The sequence below is a fragment of the Ranitomeya variabilis genome, chromosome 6 (assembly GCF_051348905.1).
Source record: "Ranitomeya variabilis isolate aRanVar5 chromosome 6, aRanVar5.hap1, whole genome shotgun sequence".
NCBI lineage: Eukaryota > Metazoa > Chordata > Amphibia > Anura > Dendrobatidae > Ranitomeya > Ranitomeya variabilis.
The window spans coordinates 83,613,655-83,639,047 of NC_135237.1; the positions used below are offsets into that span (position 1 = coordinate 83,613,655).

The window sequence follows — 25,393 nt, forward strand, 5'->3', positions numbered from 1 at the left end:
GGATGTCTCTTAGAGATCATCAAATTTATTTAATGCAACTCAAATTCGAACTGGATTCTATGAAATTTGCAGGCACATGTAAACAATCAACAATTCGTTTCATTCAAATCACCAAAAAAATGCTTGCCAACCTTTTACACATTGCAGAAGATTGCATCAGTCATAGAAAGCTGTCATGACCTCTGGCACGACCAAGTGGGCTTCACTATAATGCTTTGCATCTATGAAATCACATGGTATAACACAGCCAAGCAAGATGAACTATCATAGACTAAATAAAAGTCTAAGCAAAGAACTTAGCAGCCAGTTAAGGGTAATTCTGGATACTAAGAGAATGTCATACATCACAGCTCAGCAATAGAGATAGGAAAAAAAAAGCCCTAAACCGTTCGACAAGTACTCCAGACACTAATGTGTTGTAAAACTGTAGCACCGAACAAGATGAGAGTTGTAGTCTGTGAACAATACAGAGAACCAATTAAGATAGAGGTGAGGTGCCATCAGCAATGCCAGACGCAATGTGACTGATCAGTGATCTATTGTAGATGGCATTTATCCTACTTTATTTCAATTATAATTACACATTTTTTAGTCTTTATTCTTAATGTATTAGAAAGCAGAAACAAGGCAGCACAATAGTTTTTACACAAAAAAATCTTAAATCAGTGTTAGACAGTGTGCTTGTTTATACATACACGGTGTACTTGTTTGTCACAAACAGCTGTACTTTTTTTTACATTCCTCTAACAATAATTTTTGAGATGTGGGAATAATTGTTATTTAAGAATGCAATAGAAATTTCCTTAAAATTCAAACATTTAACTGCCACTGTCTACCTCATAAAGTGTGCATGTCGCAAATATTTGTTTTTGCATCTATACATGCCACATTAATACAGTGTCCAGTTGCAGGTGTTGGCTTTTCATGTGCCTACCTAGCATTTCTTATTTCACAATTTGTGAGGAAGAGAATTTTGTTCAATAAATTGGACAGCACACTCAACTTTAGTGACAAGTGTCAGGCATTGAAACAGCCATAGATGTTCATGACAAGCATATAGTTCTAACTCTGTGCAAGTCAAAAGTGTGGCAACACTTAGAATACTTTTGTACAGTTTTGGGTTCTAGGGTGTAATAAGGACATAGCTGAAATAGAGTGGGTGCAGATAATAGTTACCAAGGTAATTAATCCCTTCACAACTTTTGATGAACATGTACATCAAAATTTGAGTCCCTGACTTTGATTCAGTCTCGCACGCCGAGCCCGCATCTTTCCTGGCAGATGATCGCTGATTTAATCAGCCATCATGTACTTCCGCCAACGACTGCTAACCTGTTAAATGTCGTTGTCAATCTTCGACAGCAGAATACAACACACGCTGGCAGGGAGCGCTTCATTCCACGTGCCTATTGGTGCTCTCTTGATGTAATTTCGGGGTGCCGTTGGGTTGCTATGAAAGCCTGGGGTCTGCTGAAGATCTCCGTGCTTGTCGCTATGACCCTCCTGTGAAAACCTGCATGCATTTGTCATCCATAGAAGAACATGATTTTTACTATACACAGCAGTGTTGATGCATTGCTATGAATAAGTACAAGTGATCAGACTATCGCAGCTTCAATTCCCCTAAGGGGACTATTTTAAACAGTTAATAAAAATGTTTTTAAAACTATGAAAAACCCCCCACATCAGTTCAAATCATCTTCACTTTTACCCCATTAAAAATAAAACAATAACATACTTGAAATCGCTGCGTTTGTAAAAGTCTGCTGTATCAAAATATAAAATAAATTAATCGGATCAATAAATGGAATAGCAACACAGAATTAAAACTCCAAAATTAAGGGGGTTTTTTGCAGCTGCAATATTGCAAAAAATGCAATAAGAGGAGATAAAAAATAGTATGTGCTTCAAAATGGTTTTAGTAAAAACGTCAGCTCAGGGCGCAAAAAAAAAGAAAATGTTACATGTATTGGAAAATGGCGACATAAGCAAAACATTTTTTTTTTTACAAATTTCCGATTTTTTTTCACCACTTAAAAAAAGAAAATTATCATCAGGAGATTATCACTGCAAGACTAGGTATCACGTGCAAGGTAGTCCAGTTAATCTGTGTAACTCCGCCTTCACAATTGATTGGCAGCTTGTTGATAATGTACAGTGTGCACAAGAAGCTGCCGATCAGGTGTGTGGGCGGAGCAATACACAGCTCAGTATTTACATCATTACTACATAAACCTCAGAGAAAACAGGGATTTTATCAAAAGTGCACCAGTCAGCCCAGTAAGTGATATATATCAGTCTCTCTGTCCTTACATCATGCTGTTCTTAAATTCCATAAAAAGTCCTGCTGACGGATTCCCTATAAATACACTATGTATTTGTAATCCAATTCTGTTACAACGATCAGGGACTCTACATGGTTATAGCCTGTGTTAAGGAATTCAGCACTACTTCTCTTGTAGCGGTAAATAAAACAGAATATTCTGTTGCAATCCGCTGGCGCTGGACTATTAAATACTATTATGAACAATTTAGTTCTACATTTTAGTCACTTATGCTGCTGACCGTTGTTAGTTAGTATCTGATACTTCTAACTGTAATGTAGGGTAAAGGAGTGTATCAAAAAGTCTCAGAAGACAACACACAATTTGTCCTTGAATTTAAGAAGACTTATTACAAAGGACATTTTACACTGGCATACAAGTAAATAAAGTAAATATCCATTTCTAGATTTGTTTATGTCAAACAATAAAGGTTGACCGGTTGTAATAAATACGGTAGGTTGTGACTATCAGTAATGTACGACATCGTTTAGACAATGCTAAGCAAATGTATACACAAGGATCACAAGGTATCACGGGTCTCAATAACAGATCTGTGGTTAATCACACTGCAGCGGAGTCACCCACAGCTGCTCAGCAACGGAGTCAACACTGGGCACAATCAGGAGTAGCCAAATGCAATGCTCCTTTTATTATAGAATACCCTAATACACAAAATAAAAGGAACACTTGCATATAACAGTTTAATCAAAATCAATTCAACTTCAGGGATACAAATCTCCGCGGTCGGGAAGCATCAGCGATTGTGAATAATTTCACCTGCTTTAGTGCAAATGAAAGCAACAACATGTGCACTGGAGAGGAACAGCAAGATGACCCCAAAAAAGCAAATGTTTTTGCCGGAGGATTGACCACAGACAATTCCTCTATCCTTATCCTTCCTAGGGGATTCTTCTCTAGTTTTGCACTTTTCAAGCATTTTTGTCACTATTGGTAGCATGAGGCAGTACCTGCAGCCCATTCAGGTTGCACAGGTTGTCCAGCTCCTCCTGTTTTCTAGCACAGTCACAGGAGCATGAAGCAGATACCAGGACATGGTATGAGGAGAACTACATCAAACCTACTGCAGAACTGGTATCTGCTTTGTTATTCAATTTACTGGGCGATCTGCAAAGCTGCGGTGAGAGACTTCAAAGGTCCACCAGTCATGAAGACAATCGCATCTCACTGTATTGCTCCAGAAGCCAAGATGATATTTTAAAAATATGAGGAAGTTGTTATTTGTGTAATTCCCAATATATTGTAGTGTATGCTTTCTGATAAGTCCAAATATGCAGAGTCGCTTTAATTACAGCTGTTTGGTTATGGCTGGGAGCCCTGCTTTTAGACCTCAGGTTTCCATGCTGTGTCATCAGCTCCCGTCCATGTGCTCTTCTGATCAATACACATCAAGCAAATTCATGTAACATTCATCATGTGTCTCGCTGTTTTCCCGGGGAACATACGATTCATTATAGTCAGTTTGTTATAAGATCTGCCATATCTTAAAGCAGCACTTATACAGCAGCTCAGAAACTGCACAGTTTCTCTCTTCACAGCGAATGTCTTATAAAGGCAGAGGTGATAAATCTCCTGCCCCTGCTGCTGCTATCACAGAGGCTCTGCAGTTCCAAGAGGAACAGCTCTTTAAATTGCTCGTGTCTCCTCATACTGCTGGAGACACCCACCTCTTTACGTTGCCTTAGGCAGTGCCTAATCTAACCTAATGGAATAGCCCTCCCTGCCTGGTGCATAAAACCTCAGTCTGCAATAGTGACACGAGAGACAAACTAGGAATGACTCCAGTGTAGGTTGGACATGATAGATGTATTCGACGGGAGGGTTAATGAAGGCGACTGAACGAGACTAGAGCTTCTCATGTTCTCTGCTCAGAGAAGTGGATGGTTCAGCACTCTGGACAGTGTCTCATTGCGAAAGGAAAGCAGTGAATGAGAAGGTTCAGCACTCTGGACAGCATTCAATCTGATGGAAAGGCTATAGAATTGGAGAGTTCAGCACTCTGGACAGCTACAACTCACACAATGAAGACTCGATCGTTGAGCAGATGATTCCCCGATTACTTGCATTATCACGCTGAAGTTTGAAGTCTCCACAAGGAGTTTTTCTTCTTTCTTTCCAAAAAGAATCACCATTCATTACTTATCATCAAATAATATGTATTGTAGGAAAAGTTTACATTAGAGCAAATCAGAAAAACCGAAGAAGCTCCTCTGAAGGTTAATGGTCGATACTTGGCTTTTTTGCTTAATCTGAAAAGAATGATGATTGGAGAAGAATGTGCACCAGTACCCAAATCATTGGAAGCCTCTTGGTGCTCTCTGTGTTGGAGATAGGACTGGGCTTGTCCAGTGTGGCTGTGGGAGCTGTCACTTTTGCCTGGGTCAGGACAAGGATGGATCCACCACCACAGCTGGGAGACTCTTCTCCGGTATGGAGCGGGGCGTGTGTACGTTAGTCATTTCACTATCTTTTCACTTTTATTAATCAAAGATTTGCTTAGGATAGTTATACTTTATATTGGTAATTAACTACAAAAATACAGTAGTCTATCAATGCCAGTGAATGTTAGTGAAAGCAATAATTGTGTTAACAGTGTTATTTATTATTATTACTGATACCACTTAGTGCAATAATTCATGTCTTTTCAATGTGACCTTTACATTTTGGGTGGTAACAAAGCTGCTGCATAATTTATGATCGTAAAAGCATTTCCTAAGAAACATATTAAACATTCTATTATTTTTACTATTATTTTGGGCATAGTTTATACACGGGGGGATGGAGTGGTACAGTAATCACATATATCACTGTCATCTAAATCAAGATCATCTAATATATTCATAGATATTTTTAGTTCCCCCATTTTCTATTTAAATGCCGGTTTTCTGAGAGTACTGAATGTCATGACTGGTAGGCTGTGAATACGACAAGTGAGAGTCAACGGAAATACAATAAGTTAGAGATTATATGTAGCAAACCATCTGTTTATTAGTCTCATTACATGTGTCATGCAAAATGTTGTCACTCTTACATACTACAGAGTAAAAGCCAACAATGAGAGAGTTAATTATTGTAACTCGATAATGTTTTATGCTGGCATTCCTCAATGAGATCTGGGAATCACATAACTATTAGCCAAGAAAAGTAATGCCACCTTAGATTACATGAATACAGTTGGCACAGATTGATGTTCAGTGTCCCAAAACCATCACTGGAAAATCCAGTCAGATACTTTATCCTAAATAATTCTATGGCAATATTATATACGGAAAGTAATGGCGCTGTCACTTTGTGCTTGGATAGGATTAAGTGAGTGTAAACAATGGGAACCTGACTTTTTATAGAAGAAAATGAAATGTGTTGATAGACTTTTTTTACACAAGGAGATGTTTTGTTTTATGTCCATTCCCTTCATCATTGCTTTGAGCCCATTGTGAAAAAGAATGCATTACAAATGCTTTTTGTTTGTGGTAAGCATCATAGTTTGCTGCATACAGTAGTTGTAGACTTGTCATAGTGCCCATGAGACCATTATTTACTGTTGAAAGTGACCACAATGGGCAAATAAGCATCAGATCAGCAATGAAAAAAAATGCATTGGTCTGATGAATTATGTTTTCTCTTAAAGGGAACCTGTCACCTGAATTTGGCGGGACAGGTTTGCGGTCATATGGGCGGGGTTTTCGGGTGTTTGATTCACCCTTTCCGTACCCGCTGGCTGCATGCTGGCCGCAATATTGGATTGAAGTTCATGCTGTGTCCTCCGCAGTACATGCCTGCGCAAGGCAATCTTGCCTTGCGCACGCGCAGTATGCTTTGCCCAACTGCGGGCAAAGCCAAAAAGCATTAGTCCACATGCGCCGGTGCACTATGTCCTGGAACACAGCGAAATACTTCCAGGACATAGTGCGCCGGCGCATGCGCATTAATGCTTTTCGGCTTTGCCTGCAGTTGGTCAAAGCATACTGCGCGTGCGCAAGGCAAGATTGCCTTGCGCAGGCATGTACTACGGAGGACACAGCATGAACTTCAATCCAATATTGAGGCCAGCATGCAGCCAGCGGGTAAGGAAAGGGTGAATCAAACACCCGAAAACCCCGCCCATATGACCGCAAACCTGTACCGTCAAATTCAGGTGACAGGTTCCCTTTAAATACATATATAGTATTTGGCAAAAAAAACGGTAAGCCTAAATATCTGAGCGACTTTGTCAAGTGTCAAATTGTGATGGCTAGACAACAGGGTCAGAGCATGTAGAAAACTGCAGGTCTTGTGGGGTGTTTATGGTATGTAAAAGTGGTCTAAGGAGGGACATCCATCACTCTAGATCTAATCGCAAGGGCCAGTCAGTCTGGTCCTACAGAAAAGTTACTGCAGCACAAATTGCTAAAGCCTTAAGGCCCCGTCACACTTAGCGACGCTAAAGCGATCCCGACAACGATACGACCTGTCAGGGATCGTTGCTGCGTCGCTATGTGGTCGCTGGTGAGATGTCAAACAGTGAGATCTTCCCAACAATCGCTGCTGCGATCTCACTGTTTGACATCTCACCAGCGACCTGTAGCGACCTGTACAACGATGTCACATGGGAGCTATTATGACGATTCAGTGTCTGAGTCGTCAACGAGGTCGTTGGTAAGGTGTCAAACACAGCGATGTGTGCTACCCAGCGGGACCTCAACGATCAAAAAAAGGTCCAGGCCATTCCGACACGACCAGCGATCTCACAGCAGGGGCCTGGTCGCTGCTACGTGTCACACATAGCGAGATCGCTACTGAGGTCGCTGTTGCGTCTCAAAACTTGTGACTCAGCAGCGATCTCGCTAGCGATCTCGCTTAGTGAGACGGGGGCTTTACTGCTGGCTATGATGGAAAGATGTCAGAAAACACAAGGCATCACAGCTTGCTGCTTACTGGACTGCATAGTTGTATGTATTGTAAAAGAATACTAATCATCAGACCAGGCCGCCTTTCTCCATGGCCTCATTCTGACAATTATGCATCCATTTTGGTCACTTTCAATGCTGAACATAGGTATCATGGGCACTATGACCAGTCTGACACTATACAGCCCCCCAATGCAGCAAACTGTGATGTTCTATGTGTCCTGACACCTTTCTCTTAGATTCACCACCATCTTCTTTAGCAATTTGGGCTACAATAACTCTTTTGTATTGTGTACGCTCAGACCAGACAAGTTGTCTTTTGCGACTGGATCAATAAGACTAGAGAGTCAATAGCGCTGTTTCCAGATCTCTGGCTGACCTTCCTTAGACCACCTTTGCATACTAGGAACACTCCAAAAGATAAGCAGTTTTGAACATGGTTTAACCCATGGTCTAATGTCACTCAGATATTTATACTTGCCTTTTGTTGCCTACCTACTATATGTGTATTTAAATGAATACATATTTCATCAGACCAAGCCACTTTTCCATTGCTGAATGACCCAGTTCTGATGCTTATAGGCCCATTGTAATCACTTGCAGCCGTGGACAGAGGTCTCATGAGCAAACTGACAAGTCTGCAACTATGCAACTATGCAGCCCCATAGACCTGTAGTTTTATTCATGGTCTGACCAAGTCATCTAGCCATCATAATTTGACCCTTGTCAATGTCACTCACATCCTTAAACTTGTCTATTTTTTATGCTGGCTAATCACTTTTCTGACTGATGTATTCCATTCCTTGTCATGTGCAATTTCCTCAAGATAATCAATGTTTAATTACTTCGCCTGTCAGGGGTTTTAATAGATAGATAGATAGATAGATAGATAGATAGATAGATAGATAGATAGATAGATAGATAGGAGACGGACAGACTATCTAGCTATTAGAAAGTTTTACATTTAATGTACTTCTATTAAAAGTACCTTTTATTTATTAGTGATTTTTGGCTATCTCACTGGACGTAGAGGAGTCACCGTTTGTGTCTGTGCTATTGTTCACTTGTCAAACCCCTTAAATGTGGAAGTGCAGTGGGTAACGTCTTTTTGCTAGTCTGTGATTCTATAGTGACATAGTAAATGTAAACCTTCAAAATAGCAACTAATGTTTCCATCCTATTTTTTACTTTACGTTTGACAAGAGTAAATTGCATTTGCTATTAGTCATTAGTACTTTCGCATGGTGTTTAAAAATTTCAACGTTATCCTAGTATATGAGCTGCTGCATGACCTTTCCTTCTTATATTCCTTCTGACAATATTTACATGCCAAAACTGACTTTGCCTAATTGCGCATAACCATTTCAGCGGCTTAAAACTGTTTTCCACAAATGACCTTCATCATTTCTCCAAAGGATAAGTGACAAATGTTTGATTGCTGGGACCCTAGACCCCAATAAATCACTGTAACAGGGGTCCCTTGCCCATGTTCTACCTAGCTAAATGAAGCAGCATGGTTGCACATGCTGTATGTGTATCCGCTCCATTCATCCTTTACGTGGACTGATGGAGAGAGACACGCAAAAAAAAGTATTTGACCAAATGTAACTTTTGACATCAGGTTCTTAGTGACGGAGCCAAATTTTTGAAATCTGACCAGTGTCACTTTATGTGGTAATAACTCTGCAACGCTTCAACAAATCCCAGTGATTTTGAGATTGTTTTTTCGTGACACATTATACTTTATGATAATGGTAAATTTAGATCAATATGTTTTGTGCTTAGTTATAAAAAATAACAAAAATTTGAGAAAAATGTTAAAAAATTAGCAATTTTCTAAATTTGAATGATTATCTCTTTAATCCAGATGGTCACACCACAGCGAACCATTAATAAATAACATTTCCCACATGTCGGCTTTACATCAGCACCATTTTTAAAATGTTATTTTATTTTGTTAGCATTTTAGGAGGTTTAAAAATGTAGCATCAATTTTTAATATTTTCAAGGAAATTTACAAAATTTATTTTTTTAGGGACTTATCCATGTTTGAAGTGACTTTAGGGGTCCCATATATTGGGAAACCCCCAAACGTGATACCATTTTAAAAACAGCACCCCTAGACATATTGAAAACTGCAGTCAGGTAGTTTATTAACCCTTCAGGTGCTTTACAGGAAGTAATGCAAAGTGGTATGACAGAAATGAAAATGTGTATTTTTACCACCTAAATGCCTCTAACTTCTGAGCAGATTGCTAGAGCTGTCAGACTGTAAGGCCGCTATTTGGTCGTGAATTGCCATCGCAAACATCAGGACCACAAAATCATGATCTGAGGGCACCAATTTGGATAAAGAGGAAGCCCCCACACTCCATTAACCATTTATAATGATGTAGTCACTATTGACAGCAGCATCTAAGGGGTTAAACAGATATGGACAGTGCAAACACTGATTGTTGCTGATGCAGCAAGTTGTCAGCTATAGTGTACAGCCGACAGCTGCTGGATTGTCACCTGTATGGGGAGGCTATTCTCTTATATGTCAGGTCAGTTAAAAGACGTATTGGCTGTCACTAAGGGATTAATAATAGTGACATTTGTTAAATGTAAGCAATATACTTCTTAAGCCGAGTACTAAGCTAAGGGACATGGCTTTTTGGTTACCCAGAAAAAAATCTAAATTTCCCTGCAGATTTCATTTAGACTATCCTCTTTTCCTTTTTTGTTTAGGGTCTTGGCATGATATTAACCCCAAAAGTTCAGTAAATATTAGTTTCCTAGACATCAATTTTTCTAGATAGTATAAACAAAAACTAGGGTCGTAAAAGCGTAATCACAGTCAGTTATTGTTTGAACAGAAAACCAAGGGAAGTTCAACTCACGCGGGAGGCAGAAATACAGATTGCACGAAAGCCTTGTACTATACCAAGTCTTGAACATGAAAAGAGAAAAATTCCAGCATCGTGAATCATGAAATGTAGATTTATTTCATAGAGAAAAAGCCAAGAAAAAAATTCAAATCCAACACCAATAAAAAAAAGCAGACACATTTCAGACTTAGCCCTTATGCATGAGTAAGGACTGTGTTTGAAACACGTCTTCAAAAAGTAAGAACAGTGCCTGAAACGCATCTGGCGGTGGATTTGGATTTTTTCTTGGCTTTTTTTTTTTATGCAATAAATCTACATTTCAGGATTCACATTGCTGGAGTTTTTTTTCTTCACATAGTTATCGTTGGTAGCAATAAATAGTCTTGTAGTTGTCAAGCAAAGTTATGAGGCCTAGAAATATATAGCATCAAATGAGAAAAATAGAATCGTAATCACAAGAAAAGGCAATGTCAAGCTTGGGAGTAGACAAAGTAAGATGCAGTACAGGTGACCAAAACTTCTATGGAGTCCAAACATTGGCTGTGATAGACACAGCTCTACTCAGATGTCTTAATCAGTCACATAGACTTTAAGTGTCGCAGGCAAGATGTTCCATCATTCGATATGATTTAAGGTTGTCATAAATTTAACCAACATATTGCTAATTTTCTGCCTTATTTTATTTATGTATCTAATATGTGGCCTGTATTTCTGAAATGTTCAAAATATGGCATAGTACAGTCAGGGCCAAAAGTTTTGAGACTGACACAAATTTTGGTTTCAAAAAGTTTGTTGCTTCTGTGTTCTTAGGTCTTTTAGTCAGATGTTTCTATGGCAACTGAAGAACAATTATCAGCATTTCATAATTTTGTAAACTTTTATTGATAAATACATCAAGTTTATATAAAGACTCAATATTTAAGTGATGACCTTTTATTTTTCAAGGCTTCTGCAATTTGTCTTGATATGTTGGATATCACCTTCTGGACCAAATCCTGACTAATGACAAGCCATTCTTACCTAATTAGTACTTTGAATTTATCACAATTACTGTGTTTTTGTTCATCTCTCTGTTTTTTCAGGATTGACCACAGGTTCTCAATGGGACTGGATTGAGATCTGGGTAGTTTTCTGGCCATGGACCCAAAATGTAATTGATTTGTACACCGAGCCACCATAGGATTTGCCTCCCTAGCAATTTTACGAGTAGCTCTTACTGAAATTTTGCATGGTCTTCCAGACTTTATCTTGCCCTACACTGTTCCTGTTAACTGCCGTTTCTTAATTACATTTTGAGCTGAGGAAAGGGAAACTTCAAAATGCTTTGCTATCTTCTAACATTTTCTTGCTTTGTGGGCCTCCACCATTTTCATTTTCAGAGTGCTAGGCAGCTGCTTAAAAACTGATGACTGCTGTTTTTTGGCACAAGGTTAGAGGAGGCTGGGTTTTTATAAAGCTGGGAGATTTCCATCACCTGGCCTTTCCTGATGATGACAGTGAACAAACCATAACCATAACAGGCTAATTAAGGTCGGAAACCTTGGTCAAAGTTGTCTGACCACACAAATCTCCAAGGGTGCCAAAAATTTGCATCAGCCCATTTTCTTTTTTGTAATTTTAAAAATGTAAAAAATGACAATGATTTTTTTTGCCTAAAATACAAAGTAAATGTGTCAACTGTAACTTTAGGCCTTTTAGAGATCATATAATCTTCCACTTGCTTAACTGTTCAGAATAACAGTAATTTTGACCAGTGATACCCAAACTTTACATGCCACTGTATAAGACATATGCAGTGTAAACCAGAATAGAAAGAGAGAGAATATAACTAATAAATATGATGATTGACATAGGAAGAATAAAATAAAGGGAAAAAAAGAATGGAGAGAGGATAAATGAGCATACAGGAAACAGAAAATATGGCTGGCTAAGGGATATACAACCTGACTGCCGGTCTCTGGAAACTATAACCATTCAACTATTCTGGAATAGGAAAACGATATACAGTATAAGTAACCATAACCCATCAAAACTGAACTAGTTTTTAATTAATTGTATTACTGGAAATAGGTATCTATGCCAATAGCCAAACATCCTGAGACCAATCATATGTGAGGGGGCTTTTCATCCAAAGGAAAGGGCTAATTAACATTTTTGCTTAACCCTAGGCTGGATGACAGTAGAAATTTACGCTTTCGCATAACATGGGACTTTTCGGCCCATGTGCAAATCAACTGATTTAACTGATTTTTCCTTCTTCTCTTTGTAAGACACCATTGTTGATTTGTTGCTGAAACCAAAGACACGATCATAAATTGCTCGCTGTGGATTGTGCTTCATCACCGGAGGAATATCTCATCGATATGGTTTCATAGTACCAACAACTGTAATATTTTTTCCAAGCAAAAAATCACACAGTTCAACATTAGTGAAGTAATTATCCATTGTTATGTTTATACCATAATTGTAAATAGGTATAGCAAGGTTTTTTTTAACAATGTCAGAACCTAGGTCTTTTTGCACTGGTGCGCCAATTTCTTTTCCACAGTAGATAAGCTCATTCATCCCATAATAATTGGCAGAATCACACATCCAGAATATTTTAAGTCCATACTTGGCTGGTTTACTAGGCATGTACTTAATGAACTTGCAACGTCCTCTGAAAGCTACAAGTTGATCATCCACTGTTACATTATCACTAGAATTGTAGAGCATGGTACAATTCTTAATAAAAATATTCCAAATGTAACTAATAGGTGCAAGTTGATCTGCTTACAAACTCGTAGGACAAGTACTCTTATCATCAAATTGAAGGCTTCTCTGAATATCCTCATATCTATTCACTGACATTTTTGCCTTGTAATGTGGATCAGAACGTCGGTCCAAAAATAATTCCCTGATAGGTACATCATAAACTTTTTGACACCGTGCCAGAAGTGTAAGTCCAATATAAGCATAAACTTCATCTTCTGAGATATTTTTCCATGTTTTGTTTGTTCTAGAAGCAATACGTCTTCTTTCTAAGTTTGGACATAAAACCACCTAATCTGCAATATCAGAAAAAAATTTACAGACCAAAAAATGGCACAAAAACTGATGTATGATAAACATAATACAGCCGTGTCATGGAAATTATTGGTTTTCCCAATAATGCATTTTTTTAATAAAAAAAAATGCCTATCCCATGAAATTATACAAACAACTGGAAATTACCCAAAACTACAAACCTGAGAAATAATTAGAGTTTCAAAATTCTAAAATAAATAATCCTTCAGAAAATAGCAAAAAAGTGTTATGCATCGTAGGGTTAAGATTAATGATGAGCGAGTGTACTCGTTGCTCGGGTTTTCCCAAGCATGCTCGGGTGGTCTCCGAGTATTTGTAACTGCTCAGAGATTTAGTTTTCTTTGCCTCAGCTGCATGATTTACAGCTGATAGACAGCTTGAACACATGTGGGGATTCCCTAGCAACCAGGCAACTCCCACATGTACTCAGGCTGGCTAGTAGCTGTAAATCAACAAAAATTAAATCTCCGAGCAGTAAAAAAATAATCGGAGACCACCTGAGCGTGCTCGGGAAAACCCGAGCAATGAGTACACTCGCTCATCACTAGTTAAGATCACTGCCATGAGTAAAGAGTGGGATTTAATGATCCTCCAAGAACAATTTCTCTCGAGGATCCAGAAGCAGTTTGGTGATGAACAATGCTATTTCCAGCATAAAGGAGATCAAGTTACCATGTTAAAAGGCAAAAGTGATAACTAAGTGGTTTGGTGAACAAAACATTGAAATTTTGAGTCCATACCAAGCGATATGCCCAGAACTCAATCATATTTCGGAGCCTGCTGCCAATCCTCAAAAAGTGAGTGGACAAACAAAAACACAGAAATTGTGATGAACTCCAAGCACTGATTAGGAAATAATTTATTACCATCAGTATTTGGCCCAGAAGTTGATACCTTTAAGTGTTCGATCAGGCTTTAACCCCTTGAAGACCGCCGATATGCCTTTTCACAGCAACAATTAAGGGTACTTAAACCCATGGCACTGTGGAAAAAGTGTATAGCGCCCCCCAGAGTCGGATTTTCTCCGGGGTAGCTGAGACCCCGGAGAACATGATTCGGGTCAATTTTACCGACCCCGGTTTTGCGATCGTCGCTATAGTGGCGACCGCAAAAAAAAGTCTGATGTGCCATTTAATTTCTCTCTCCTCTGATGTGATCGCACATCAGAGGATAGAGAAATAGGGTCTCCAATCCCCCTGGTACCTCCCGGTGCTCGTCTGCCCTCCAGCTTCCCCCCATAGTTTGGGATGAGGGTTACGTTTGGGATTAGGGTTATGGTTAGGGTTGGGATTAGGGCTAGGGGTGTGTTGGGTTTAGGGTTGGGATTAGGGTTAAGTTTGTGGTTAGGGTTAGGGTTGGGATTAGGGCTAGGGGTGTGTTGGGGTTAGGGTTGGGATTAGGGTTAGGGTTGGGATTAGGGTTAGGGGTGTGTTGGGGTTAGAGTTGTGATTAGGGTTATGGTTAGGGATGGGATTAGGGTGTGTTGGGGTTAGGGTTGTGATTAGGGTTATGGTTAGGGTTGGGATAAGGGTGTGCTGGTGTTGGGGTTGCAATTGGGATTATAGTTAGGGTTGGGATTAGGGTTAGGGGTGTGTTGAGGTTAGGGTTGTGATTAGGGTTATGGTTAGGGTTGGGATTAGGGTGTGTTGGGGTTGGGGTTGTGATTAGGGTTATAGTTAGGGTTTGGGATTAGGGTTAGGGGTGTGTTGGGGTTAGGGTTGGAGTTAGAATTGGGGGGTTTCCACTGTTTAGGTATATCAGGGAGTCTCCAAACGTGACATTGCTCCAGCCAATTTTGCGTTCAAAAAGTCAAATGGTGCTTCCTTCCTTCTGAGCTTTGCTGTGTGCCCAAACAGTGGTTTACACCCACATATGGGGCATCAGGACAAATTGGACAACAACTTTTGGGGTCCAGTTTCTCCTGTTACCCTTGGGAAAATAAAAAAAATTGGGGGCTAGAAAATCATTTTTGTGCAAAATTTTTTAACATTTTGACGGCTCTGCGTTATAAACTTCTGTCAAGCACTTGGGTGTTCAAAGTGCTCACCACACATCTAGATAAGCTCCTTTGGGGGTCTAGTTTCCAAAATGGGGTCACTTGTGGGGGTTTTCTACTGTTTAGGCACATCAAGGGCTCTGCAAATGCAACATGATGCCTGTAGCCCATCCCATCAAAGTCTGCATTCGAAAACTTCACTACTTCCCTTCCAAGCCCCGTGTGCCCAAACAGTTGTCCCCCCACACATGGGGTATCGGCGTACTCAGGACAAACTGGACAACAACTTTGTGGGTCAAATTTCTCCTGTTACCCTTGTGAAAATAAACAATTGCGGGCTAAAATATAATTTTTGAGGAAAAAAATAAGATTTTTTATTTTCACACCTCTGCGTTATAAACTTCTGTGAAGTACTTGGGGGTTCAAAGTGCTCACCACACATCTAGATAAGTTCCTTAAGGGGTTTAGTTTCCAAAACGGTGTCATTTGTGGGGGGTTCCCACTGTTTAGGCACATCAGGGGCTCTCCAAACGCGACATTGCGTCCGATCTCAATTCCAGCCAATTCTGCATTAAAAAAGTCAAACAACACTCCTCTTCTAATCTCTGTCGCGTGCCTAAACAGTGGTTTACCCCCACATATGAGGTATCGGCGTATTCAGGAGAAATTGCACAACAAATTTCATTTTGTGGTTAATTTTCTCTTTTTACACTTGTGAAAATAAAAAAAATTGGTTGTGAAGTAAAATGTTTGTAAAAACAAGTTAAACGTTAATTTTTTCCTTCCACATTGCTTCAGTTCCTGTGAAGCACGTAAAGGGTCAATAAACTTCTTGAACGTGGTTTTGAACACCTGGAGGGGTGTAGCTTTTATAATGGTGTCACGTTTGGGTAAAATTGGCCTGGTCATTAAGCTGCAAATTGGGGTTAATATACTCATTTCTATTTAGTATACTGCATATAGCAATAAACACAGAAGTCTTCATCCCATCTGATCCAAATAATGGTGGTGCATTGAATTGTAATATAGAAAATTCTACTAGCAATCCTGCGCACAGAAATCCTTTTTATATGGAGAAATGTGCTATGACCTTTGCCTGTCTCTTGTGAATTTGTGAATATTGTAGATAAGATTTTAGTACTGAAATGTTACTTTTATTCCACACATATTTTGATCTAAACGTCTCTGTAGATAATGATCTGCTTTGTCCATGGTGTTAATCTGTATTTAGCTGTTGATGTGAAGAAAACCTTTGGAAAAAAATACTGGACTGTAAGATTCCTCTTAATGCAGTGTGGTTTGAATAGAAGTGTATAATTTAATTAGTAAAGTACTCCAGTGCGACCAGTCAAGGCATAGCTCCCACCTCTAATTGATTTACAACATTGGATGATGACTGAGCAATGATGTTATTGCTCTGCCACTTTCTGTATTTCTTGTCTGCTGCATTTCATCTTTTCCAATACTTGAATCTCACCAGAAACCTGCTATCACCAATATCTCTTGCAAAATGTAGTTTACTAAGGGCCTTGGTAATTTCTGTCTGTGAGAATAGATTATATGGATTGGGTAGGTGGCCTGCCCCTCTTTTTATGGAACGGTTTAATTTCTAGCCTTCAATCAGTCCAGTTTTTGGACTGACTCATTACTGAGTTTAGAAAGCTTTGCAATATGTGCACTGAGGAAAACTGAAGGAGCAGAAGGTGTCTTCTCCAGAGACTCTATTATTGAGGACTGCTGGTCTCCAGTTGGTGATATTAGCGTGAGTTAACGTGAGCTTTCTTTTTTAATGGCATTTGTCTAGTTAGTGCTTAGCAGAGATAGGGTTAATTTATGTTTTGTACTTGAATGTTAAGGATTTGCATTTATTTTGTAAACCAACAATGAAGAATTGGAGACGTCCTGCTTTGAATCGATCATATGTGTCACTATCTGACTGATTTCATCCATTTTGCCAAGCACTACACAGCTATTCTTCAGTAGTATACACTGATGAGCAAAAGGGTAACAATGTTTTGAGCTTTTGACTTTCAGGCTCTATATCTCACCATCCACAACTGTTTCGAGCATGGGACTACCATCATTACATCATTTTAGAAGACAATTATCCAAGACAATTATCTTGGCTATATCATACATAAATTTGACTTGCAACTTTTTATCATATGATTAGTTACGTATTTTCTTGTCATGTCACTGCATTGTTACTCTTTTGCTCCTCGTGGTGGTAAAATCTTTGTCTTCCTGTATACTACAGATTACAACCTGTTCTCACATTCCCTAATAGCTCAGTGTCTTATGTTGATTGTTATGTGAGAACTGTCACTGGTTCAAATCGAGGAGCAGTCATGAAGAACATTTCCCAAGAAAAGAGAAATAACACCATCCAACTCATTGATAGCTCATCAATAGCGTTCTCTCGGTCAAGAAAATTGATAAACCTCATCATGTGAATGATATGACAGTTTGAAGAATGCAAAATTAAGTCCATCCCTCTATGCAAAAGTCAAGAGGTGGACTTACAGGCAAAATATCGGAGTCAGCGAGTTGGCTCATCACAAGGTCTATCTGTTCTGGCATGACAAACATGGCCGTGGAGGTGGCTGGTATGCTTCTTAATAGTGACATCACAAGCATCCATGCAAGCATAGTATGACGCACGTTACACAAGTCTGGAATGGTGGTTTGAGAAAAGGTGAAGATAACTGGACTTCAATATTGTCATAAGAAGAGTCTGCTCGAGTTTTCAAAAAAGTATGAAAAGTGGACAATAGAAGATTGGAAATAGGTGATTTGGAGCGATGAGACAAAAGTAGATAGACTAGACTCTAACAAGTGTAAATCAATCTAGAAAAAACAAGGAAAAAAGGGCTAACTAATCGAGAAATTAAAGAAACTGTCCGTTGGAGGAAGCCTGATGATATAGGGTAATTTCACAGCCAAAGGAATAGGATTCTTGACCAAGATCGATGGTGTTCTCAATGTTGAGCTATATGAGAGTATTCTACAAGACGAGTTACTTTGTACACTCGAGTTCTATTTGTTTAAAAAGGATGACATACTGTTCCAGCAGGACAATGACCTAAAGCATATGTCGAGATTGGAGAAGAAATAGATGAATAACAATGAAGTAGAGGTTGTGGATTGGCCCACACAGTCCTTAGACTCAATCAAACATTTGTCAGTAGAGTTGAAGATAAGTTGTATATATACCCAAGTGAATCGACCAGTATGCACCAACTTTGGGAACATGTAAAAGAGACCTGGGATCAGATTTTAGTTGATACATACTTAAATCTGATTGACAGTATGCCCAGAAGGATTCAGACAATGTTCAAAGCCAAAGGTGTGTAAGGTGCCCGAACGAGGTAGTCATGGGCGAGCTGTAGCTCCTGCTCAGTCTGGCACCCTACAGATAAAATGTGTCCTAGTACTGGTGTACTACTTGTGGCCCACAGGCCTCCACTGGCTCCAGGCTTTCATCTTTCAGACCTTATGCAGCTAACAACACAGGTGACACAGAATTCGTAAAAATAATCAAACTTTTGACAACTTGTAGTCTTGACAATCAAGCATATAGGATAAAGCCAATGAATTACAGTCTTTCACACAGGTACGGGACTTGACTTCAGCCCTGGTTCTTGGTATGAGTAGACCATCCCTATTTCTAACTTCTCTAGCACTAGGAATTCTTCTCCACCACTAGCTGTGCACGTGGATTGCATCACCTCCCACCTCTGAGGGTTTGAGTTCATCTTTATCTGTAGACAAGGGCCTCGACATTCATCTCAAGGTTCCCAGGCCAATAGATGAATTTGCATGGAAGGGTTCTATGGGAATTCACTGCCTCGAGTAACAGGTTTATCCATTCCTTTCCAAGGCTGATGCAGACCTGGTTTGCACAGGGTGACATCCGAAATGTAGACAACCTGGTTGGTCTAGTAGAAAGTTAACAGATGGTCGAGAGGTCCCTAATGAAGCTGGGTGGGGTTGAATCCCCATACTGGGGTACCAAGAAAGAGCCCGAATATCAAAAGTAGGGTAGTAGAGCCATCACTGGGGGAGTCAAAGGTCCACCCAGTGAGGTTGCTCAAGAGCCGGGAGCTGTCATCAGATTTTTATATTTTACTTTAAATGAGGAGCTGCTTTTTTGGGTTACTAAACCAAGATGGGAAGTGATAGAGCAGCAGTTGTTGCTGGGTCCCTATAGGCATAGGGTATTACATCCTCCCCATTCTCATGTTTTGGGTGGGCATCTGGGAGTAGACAAAACTCAAGAGTGGGTCCTTCAGAGGTTTTACTGACTTGGGGGTTTCCAGGACATTGTTAATTCCTGCCGATCTTGCCCTGACTGTCAGCTAACTGTTCCTGTATTCCACTTCCAGAGACCACTAGTGCCGTTGCCCATAATAGAAGTCCCATTTAACTTGATTGCCATGGACCTTTTGGGGCCCGTAGTTAAGTCTGCTGGGGGTCACCAATACATCCTGGTGGTAATGGACTATACAACACGGTACCCAGAGGCGGAACGGCTGAGAAACTTCTCCACCTGGAGTATAGCACGACAGATAGTCAATATATTCTCCCGGATGGGCCTGCCAAGTGAGACAGTTAATAAAACACACTAGTGATATCAAAGCACTATATAGAATCAGTGATATAAGTAATTATTATTACCAAATTATATTACAATACCTGGAGACCACCAAATGTGTCAACAGTGTGATGATACCACCACAAAGAGCTGACGAAGGAACAGTGCATCCGAAACGCGCGTCGGGGTGCACCATATCAATTTGGCATGCTTTATAACGAATCCTATCATTAGAAGTAAGTGACTCTATATGTTATCTACTCATAGCACCTTATAGATTGCACATTTTTGCACTATTTGCACTTTTTTAGTGTCCCCTTTTCCAACACTGGATTGATTACTGATGTATGCACATATTATGCACTTGTTATAAAGTAAAGAGTCTTTTTTTCTTTCTTTGCTTTTTGTCCTCAGCACTTTTCACTTATATGCCATATGGGGTGCTTGGTAGGATTTAGATGCAGTCCTTACAAATATATTATATAATATGCCTGCCATATGATGTAATTTGATATGTGCACAAATAGATTGTTAAGTATATACATACTAATATCATCTTGATTTTATAAACTTTATTAATTTTTGTACATTATATGGTTTGATATTTTCGCCACTAAATAAATAAATAAATATTAATATATCTGCAATACTCTCTGTTGTGGTTGTCTTTGGCCTGACTATATTGGGAGCACAACTCTTCAAGTGAGACAGTTGTGTAAGGCTCTCCAGATTACCCAACTTCAGATGTCGGTGTACCATCTGCAGATAGACGGCATGGTGGAGAGGTTTAGCAAGACCTTGAAATCTGTGCTGAAGAAGGTCGTGGAGAAGGATGACCGAGACAAAGATTACTTGCTAACGTACCTACTGTTCTCCATTAGAGAAGTCCCACAGGCCTCTATGGGGTTCTCATCAGTCGAGCTGCTATATGGACTGCACCCTCGGAGACTTCTGGACATTAAAAAGGAGACCGGGAAGCAAAGGTAACACCCCACCGAAGCATCATCGAATATGTGGCCCGGATGCAGGACAGGATCGCAAAGGTGATGTGAATTGTGAGGGAGAGAATCCTTCAAACACAAGATTTCCAGACAAAGGTCTACAGTCGGCAAGACTGAAACATTTTAGCCCTGGAGGCTGGGTAAGTTCCTGACCAAGTGGCAAGGGCCATACGAGGTGGTCGAAAAGTTGAGTGATGTCAAATACAAGGTCCACCAACCAGGGATAAGAAAGCTGTACTACATGTACCACATTAACATTCTCAAACCATGGCGAGACAAGGAACCGGTGGAAGCGACATGACTAGCGTTCAATCCTGAAGCCAGGTTCGAGGATATCACAGTGGCAGAGACACTGTCATTAGCCCAGAAGCAACAGTGCTGAGAGCTGCTTCAGCAGAACTGAGACCTGTTTTCGGAGTTGCCAGGCTGTACGCAGGTCGTGGAGCATGAAATCCTGACGGAACTGTATGTGAGGGTAAACCAAAAGCTGTATCGGATTCCCAAATCCAGCCGCGAGGTGATCTCCAAGAAGGTGAGGAGAGCATTCAGTCTGGGCATCATCGAGGAGTCAAAGAACAGCTGATCCAGCCCCATTTTCCTTGTTCGGAAGCCGAATGGAGATTGCCATTTTTTATAATGACTACAGGAAGCTGAACAAGGTGTCCACATTTAATGCATATCCAATGCTGTTTGGTCTGCAGGGAGCCCCAGCTACTTTCCAGAGGGCCAGGAACCGGATTCTAGCCTCTTACAAAAAATATATCGCAGCTTATCTTGATGACATCGCTATCTTTAGCCCTGATTGGGAAAGTAATCTTCAGAAGGTCCAGAGGTGGCACTGGATGCACTGACGAAGGCAGGGTTTACCATAAACCCAAAGAAGTGTGCCATGGGGAAAGCAGAGGAGAAATACTTGGGCTATATAATCAGAAGGGGCGAAATCAGGCTGCAAGTAAATAAGGTAGAGGCAATCCAGAATTGGCTGCAACTGGTCTCCAAGAAACAAATTCTGGGATTTGTGAGATACTATCGGTGATTTATCCCTAATTTCGCCATGATAGTAACCCCCCTGACTGATCTTCTTAGGGGCAGGAAGATGTCGATGGTCAAATGGTCCTCTGAAGATGACAAGGCGTTCCAAGAGTTGAAGCTCGACCTGTCTAAGCGGTCGGTCTCGATTACACTTGACTTCAGTAGGGAATTTGTGGTCCAGTGTTGTGGATTCTGTTTTTGGGCTCCCTCTGGTGGTTACAACTGGTACTGGGTGACTTTGGTGGGTTGCGGTCTCTGGTTTCCACCTGTCCATCAGAGCCTGGGTGTTTCCTATTTAACCTGGCTTTCCTGTCATTCCCTTGCCGGCTATCAATGTATCAGTGTGTCTCTGTTACCTTTGCTACCTGCTCCTAGGCCTTCAAGACAAGCTAAGTCTGGATTTCCCTGTTTCATGTTTGCTTTCATGTTTTTAGTCCAGCTTGCAGATATGTAATTCTCTGCTGCTGGTTGCTCTAGTGGGCTGAAATTACCACTCATGTACCATGAGTTGGCACATGAGTTCAAGTAATTTCAGGATGGTATTTTGAAGGGTTTTAAGCTGACCGCGCAGTTCACCTTTTGTATCCTCTGCTATCTAGCTTAAGCGGGCCTCATTTTGCTGAATCTGTTTTCATAACTACGTTTGTGCCTTCCTCTCATTTCACCGTCATTATATGTGGGGGGCTGCTATTTCTGTGGGGATATTTCTCTGGAGGCAAGATAGGTCTGTGATTCTTCTGATAGGGGTAGCTAGATCTCCGGCTGGCGCGAGACGTCTAGAGTCCCCCCAGGAACGTTCCCCGGCTGCTGTTAGTTGAGTGTTGAGGTTCAGGATCGCGGTCAGCTCAGGTTCCATCACCCTAGAGCTCGTCCTGTTTTTGGCCCGTGTTATGTGTTTAATTCCCTGCCATTGGGAACATGACAGTATAGCCGGCCCACAAAGTGTTAATTGTTTGGGCTGAAGCAGGAGAAAAAGAAGTGTTGAAGGGAAATTTTTATTTTATTTTTTTTCCCTCAGAGTTTTGCTGCCTAGCCCTTAATTGCTGTCTAGCTGCTTCTTACCTCCTCTTAACCCTTGAATGGCTCTGACCTTAGCTGTTTAACATGGATGTCCAGAGTTTGGCTTCCAGCCTGAATAATCTTGCTGCAAAAGTTCAAAACATACAGGATTTTGTTGTTCACACTCCTATGTCTGAACCTAGAATTCCTATTCCAGAGTTTTTTTCTGGAGATAGATCTACCTTCCTGAATTTCAGGAACAATTGCAAATTGTTTCTTTCTTTGAAATCTCGCTCCTCTGGAGACCCTGCTCAGCAGGTCAAGATTGTAATATCTTTCCTGCGGGGCGACCCTCAGAATTGGGCATTTGCATTGGCACCAGGGGATCCTGCATTGCTCAGTGTGGATGCGTTTTTTCTGGCACTGGGATTGCTCTATGAGGAACCTAACCTGGAGATTCAGGCTGAAAAGGCTTTATTAGCCCTCTCTCAGGGGCATGATGAAGCGGAAGTATATTGTCAAAAATTTCGGAAATGGTCGGTGCTTACTCAGTGGAATGAGTGCGCCCTGGCTGCAAACTTCAGAGATGGTCTTTCTGAGGCCATTAAGGATATTATGGTGGGGTTCCCTGCGCCTACAGGTCTGAATGAGTCTATGGCTATGGCCATTCAGATTGATCGGCATTTACGGGAGCGCAAACCTGTGCACCAGTTGGCGGTGTCTTCTGAACAGGCACCTGAGACTATGCAATGTGATAGAATTCAGTCCAGAAGTGAACGGCAAAATTATAGGCGGAAAAATGGATTGTGTTTTTATTGTGGTGATTCAGCTCATGTTATATCAGCATGCTCTAAACGCACAAAAAAGGTTGATAAATCTTTTGCCATTAGTACTCTGCAGTCTAAGTTCATTTTGTCTGTAACTCTGATTTGTTCACTGTCATCCATTTCCGTCAATGCCTATGTGGATTCGGGCGCTGCCCTGAGTCTTATGGATTGGTCATTTGCCAAACACTGCGGTTTTAGTCTGGAGCCTCTGGAAGTTCCTATTCCTTTGAAGGGAATTGACTCTACACCATTGGCTATGAATAAACCGCAGTACTGGACACAAGTGACCATGCGCATGACTCCCGTTCATCAGGAGGTGATTCGCTTCCTTGTACTGTATAATTTACATGATGTACTAGTGCTTGGTCTGCCATGGTTACAAACTCATAATCCAGTCCTGGATTGGAAAACAATGTCTGTGTTAAGCTGGGGATGTCAGGGGGTTCATGATGATGCACCTCTGATTTCAATCGCTTCATCTACTCCTTCTGAGGTCCCTGCGTTTTTGTCTGACTATCGGGATGTTTTTGAGGAGCCTAAGCTCAATTCGCTCCCTCCTCATAGGGATTGTGACTGTGCTATAGAATTAATTCCTGGCAGTAAGTTCCCTAAGGGTCGTTTATTTAATCTGTCAGTGCCAGAGCATACTGCTATGCGGAATTATATTAAGGAGTCCTTGGAAAAGGGACATATTCGTCCATCTTCGTCCCCTCTGGGAGCAGGTTTTTTTTTTCGTGGCAAAAAAAGATGGTTCCCTGAGGCCTTGTATAGATTATCGCCTTCTGAATAAGATTATAGTCAAATATCAGTATCCATTGCCATTATTGACTGATTTGTTTGCTCGCATTAAGGGGGCTAGGTGGTTCACTATGATAGATCTTCGCGGTGCGTATAATCTTGTGCGGATAAAGCAGGGTGATGAGTGGAAAACCGCATTTAATACGCCTGAGGGCCATTTTGAGTATTTGGTAATGCCTTTTGGACTTTCTAATGCTCCTTCAGTCTTTCAGTCCTTTATGCACAATATTTTCCGTGAATATCTGGATAAGTTTATGATTGTGTATTTGGATGATATTTTGGTGTTTTCTGATGACTGGGAGTCTCATGTTCTACAGGTCAGGAAGGTGTTTCAAGTCCTGCGGGCCAATTCTCTGTTTGTGAAGGGCTCAAAATGTCTCTTCGGAGTCCAGAAGATTTCTTTTTTGGGGTACATTTTTTCTCCTTCTACTATTGAGATGGATCCCGTCAAGGTTCAGGCGATTTGTGACTGGACACAACCTACATCTGTTAAGAGTCTTCAGAAGTTCTTGGGTTTTGCTAATTTTTATCGTCGGTTCATTACTAATTTTTCCAGTGTTGTTAAACCTTTGACTGATTTGACTAAAAAGGGTGCTGATGTTGCTAATTGGTCTCCTACGGCTGTGGAGGCCTTTCAGGAACTTAAGCGCCGGTTTTCTTCTGCTCCTGTGTTATGTCAACCAGATGTTTCACTTCCTTTTCAGGTTGAGGTTGATGCTTCCGAGATTGGAGCGGGGGCGGTTTTGTCACAGAGAAGTTCCGATGGCTCGGTGATGAAGCCATGTGCGTTCTTTTCTAGAAAATTCTCGCCCGCCGAGCGCAATTATGATGTGGGTAATCGGGAGCTTTTGGCCATGAAGTGGGCATTTGAGGAGTGGCGTCATTGGCTTGAGGGTGCTAGACATCGTGTGGTGGTCTTGACTGATCACAAAAATCTGATTTACCTTGAGTCTGCCAGGCGTCTGAATCCTAGACAGGCTCG

The 25,393-nt window shown here is 40.7% G+C and overlaps 1 protein-coding gene across 4 annotated transcripts in view; it reads left to right on the forward strand.

The window, feature by feature from the left end:
- Window positions 1–25,393, forward strand: part of TMEM196 (transmembrane protein 196) — a 124,285-nt gene that overhangs the window by 55,345 nt on the left and 43,547 nt on the right. For 2 of the 4 annotated variants that reach the window (XM_077271867.1, XM_077271865.1), the window contains exon 1: window positions 4,108–4,788. The exons of 1 other annotated variant lie outside the window; for it this stretch is intronic. In XM_077271867.1, coding sequence (XP_077127982.1) covers window positions 4,618–4,788 — 171 coding nt within the window. In that variant the 5' untranslated portion in view covers window positions 4,108–4,617. Of the gene's footprint in view, window positions 1–4,107; window positions 4,789–25,393 lie in introns of those variants that run through there. One more of the 4 variants, XM_077271866.1, reaches the window with a different exon arrangement.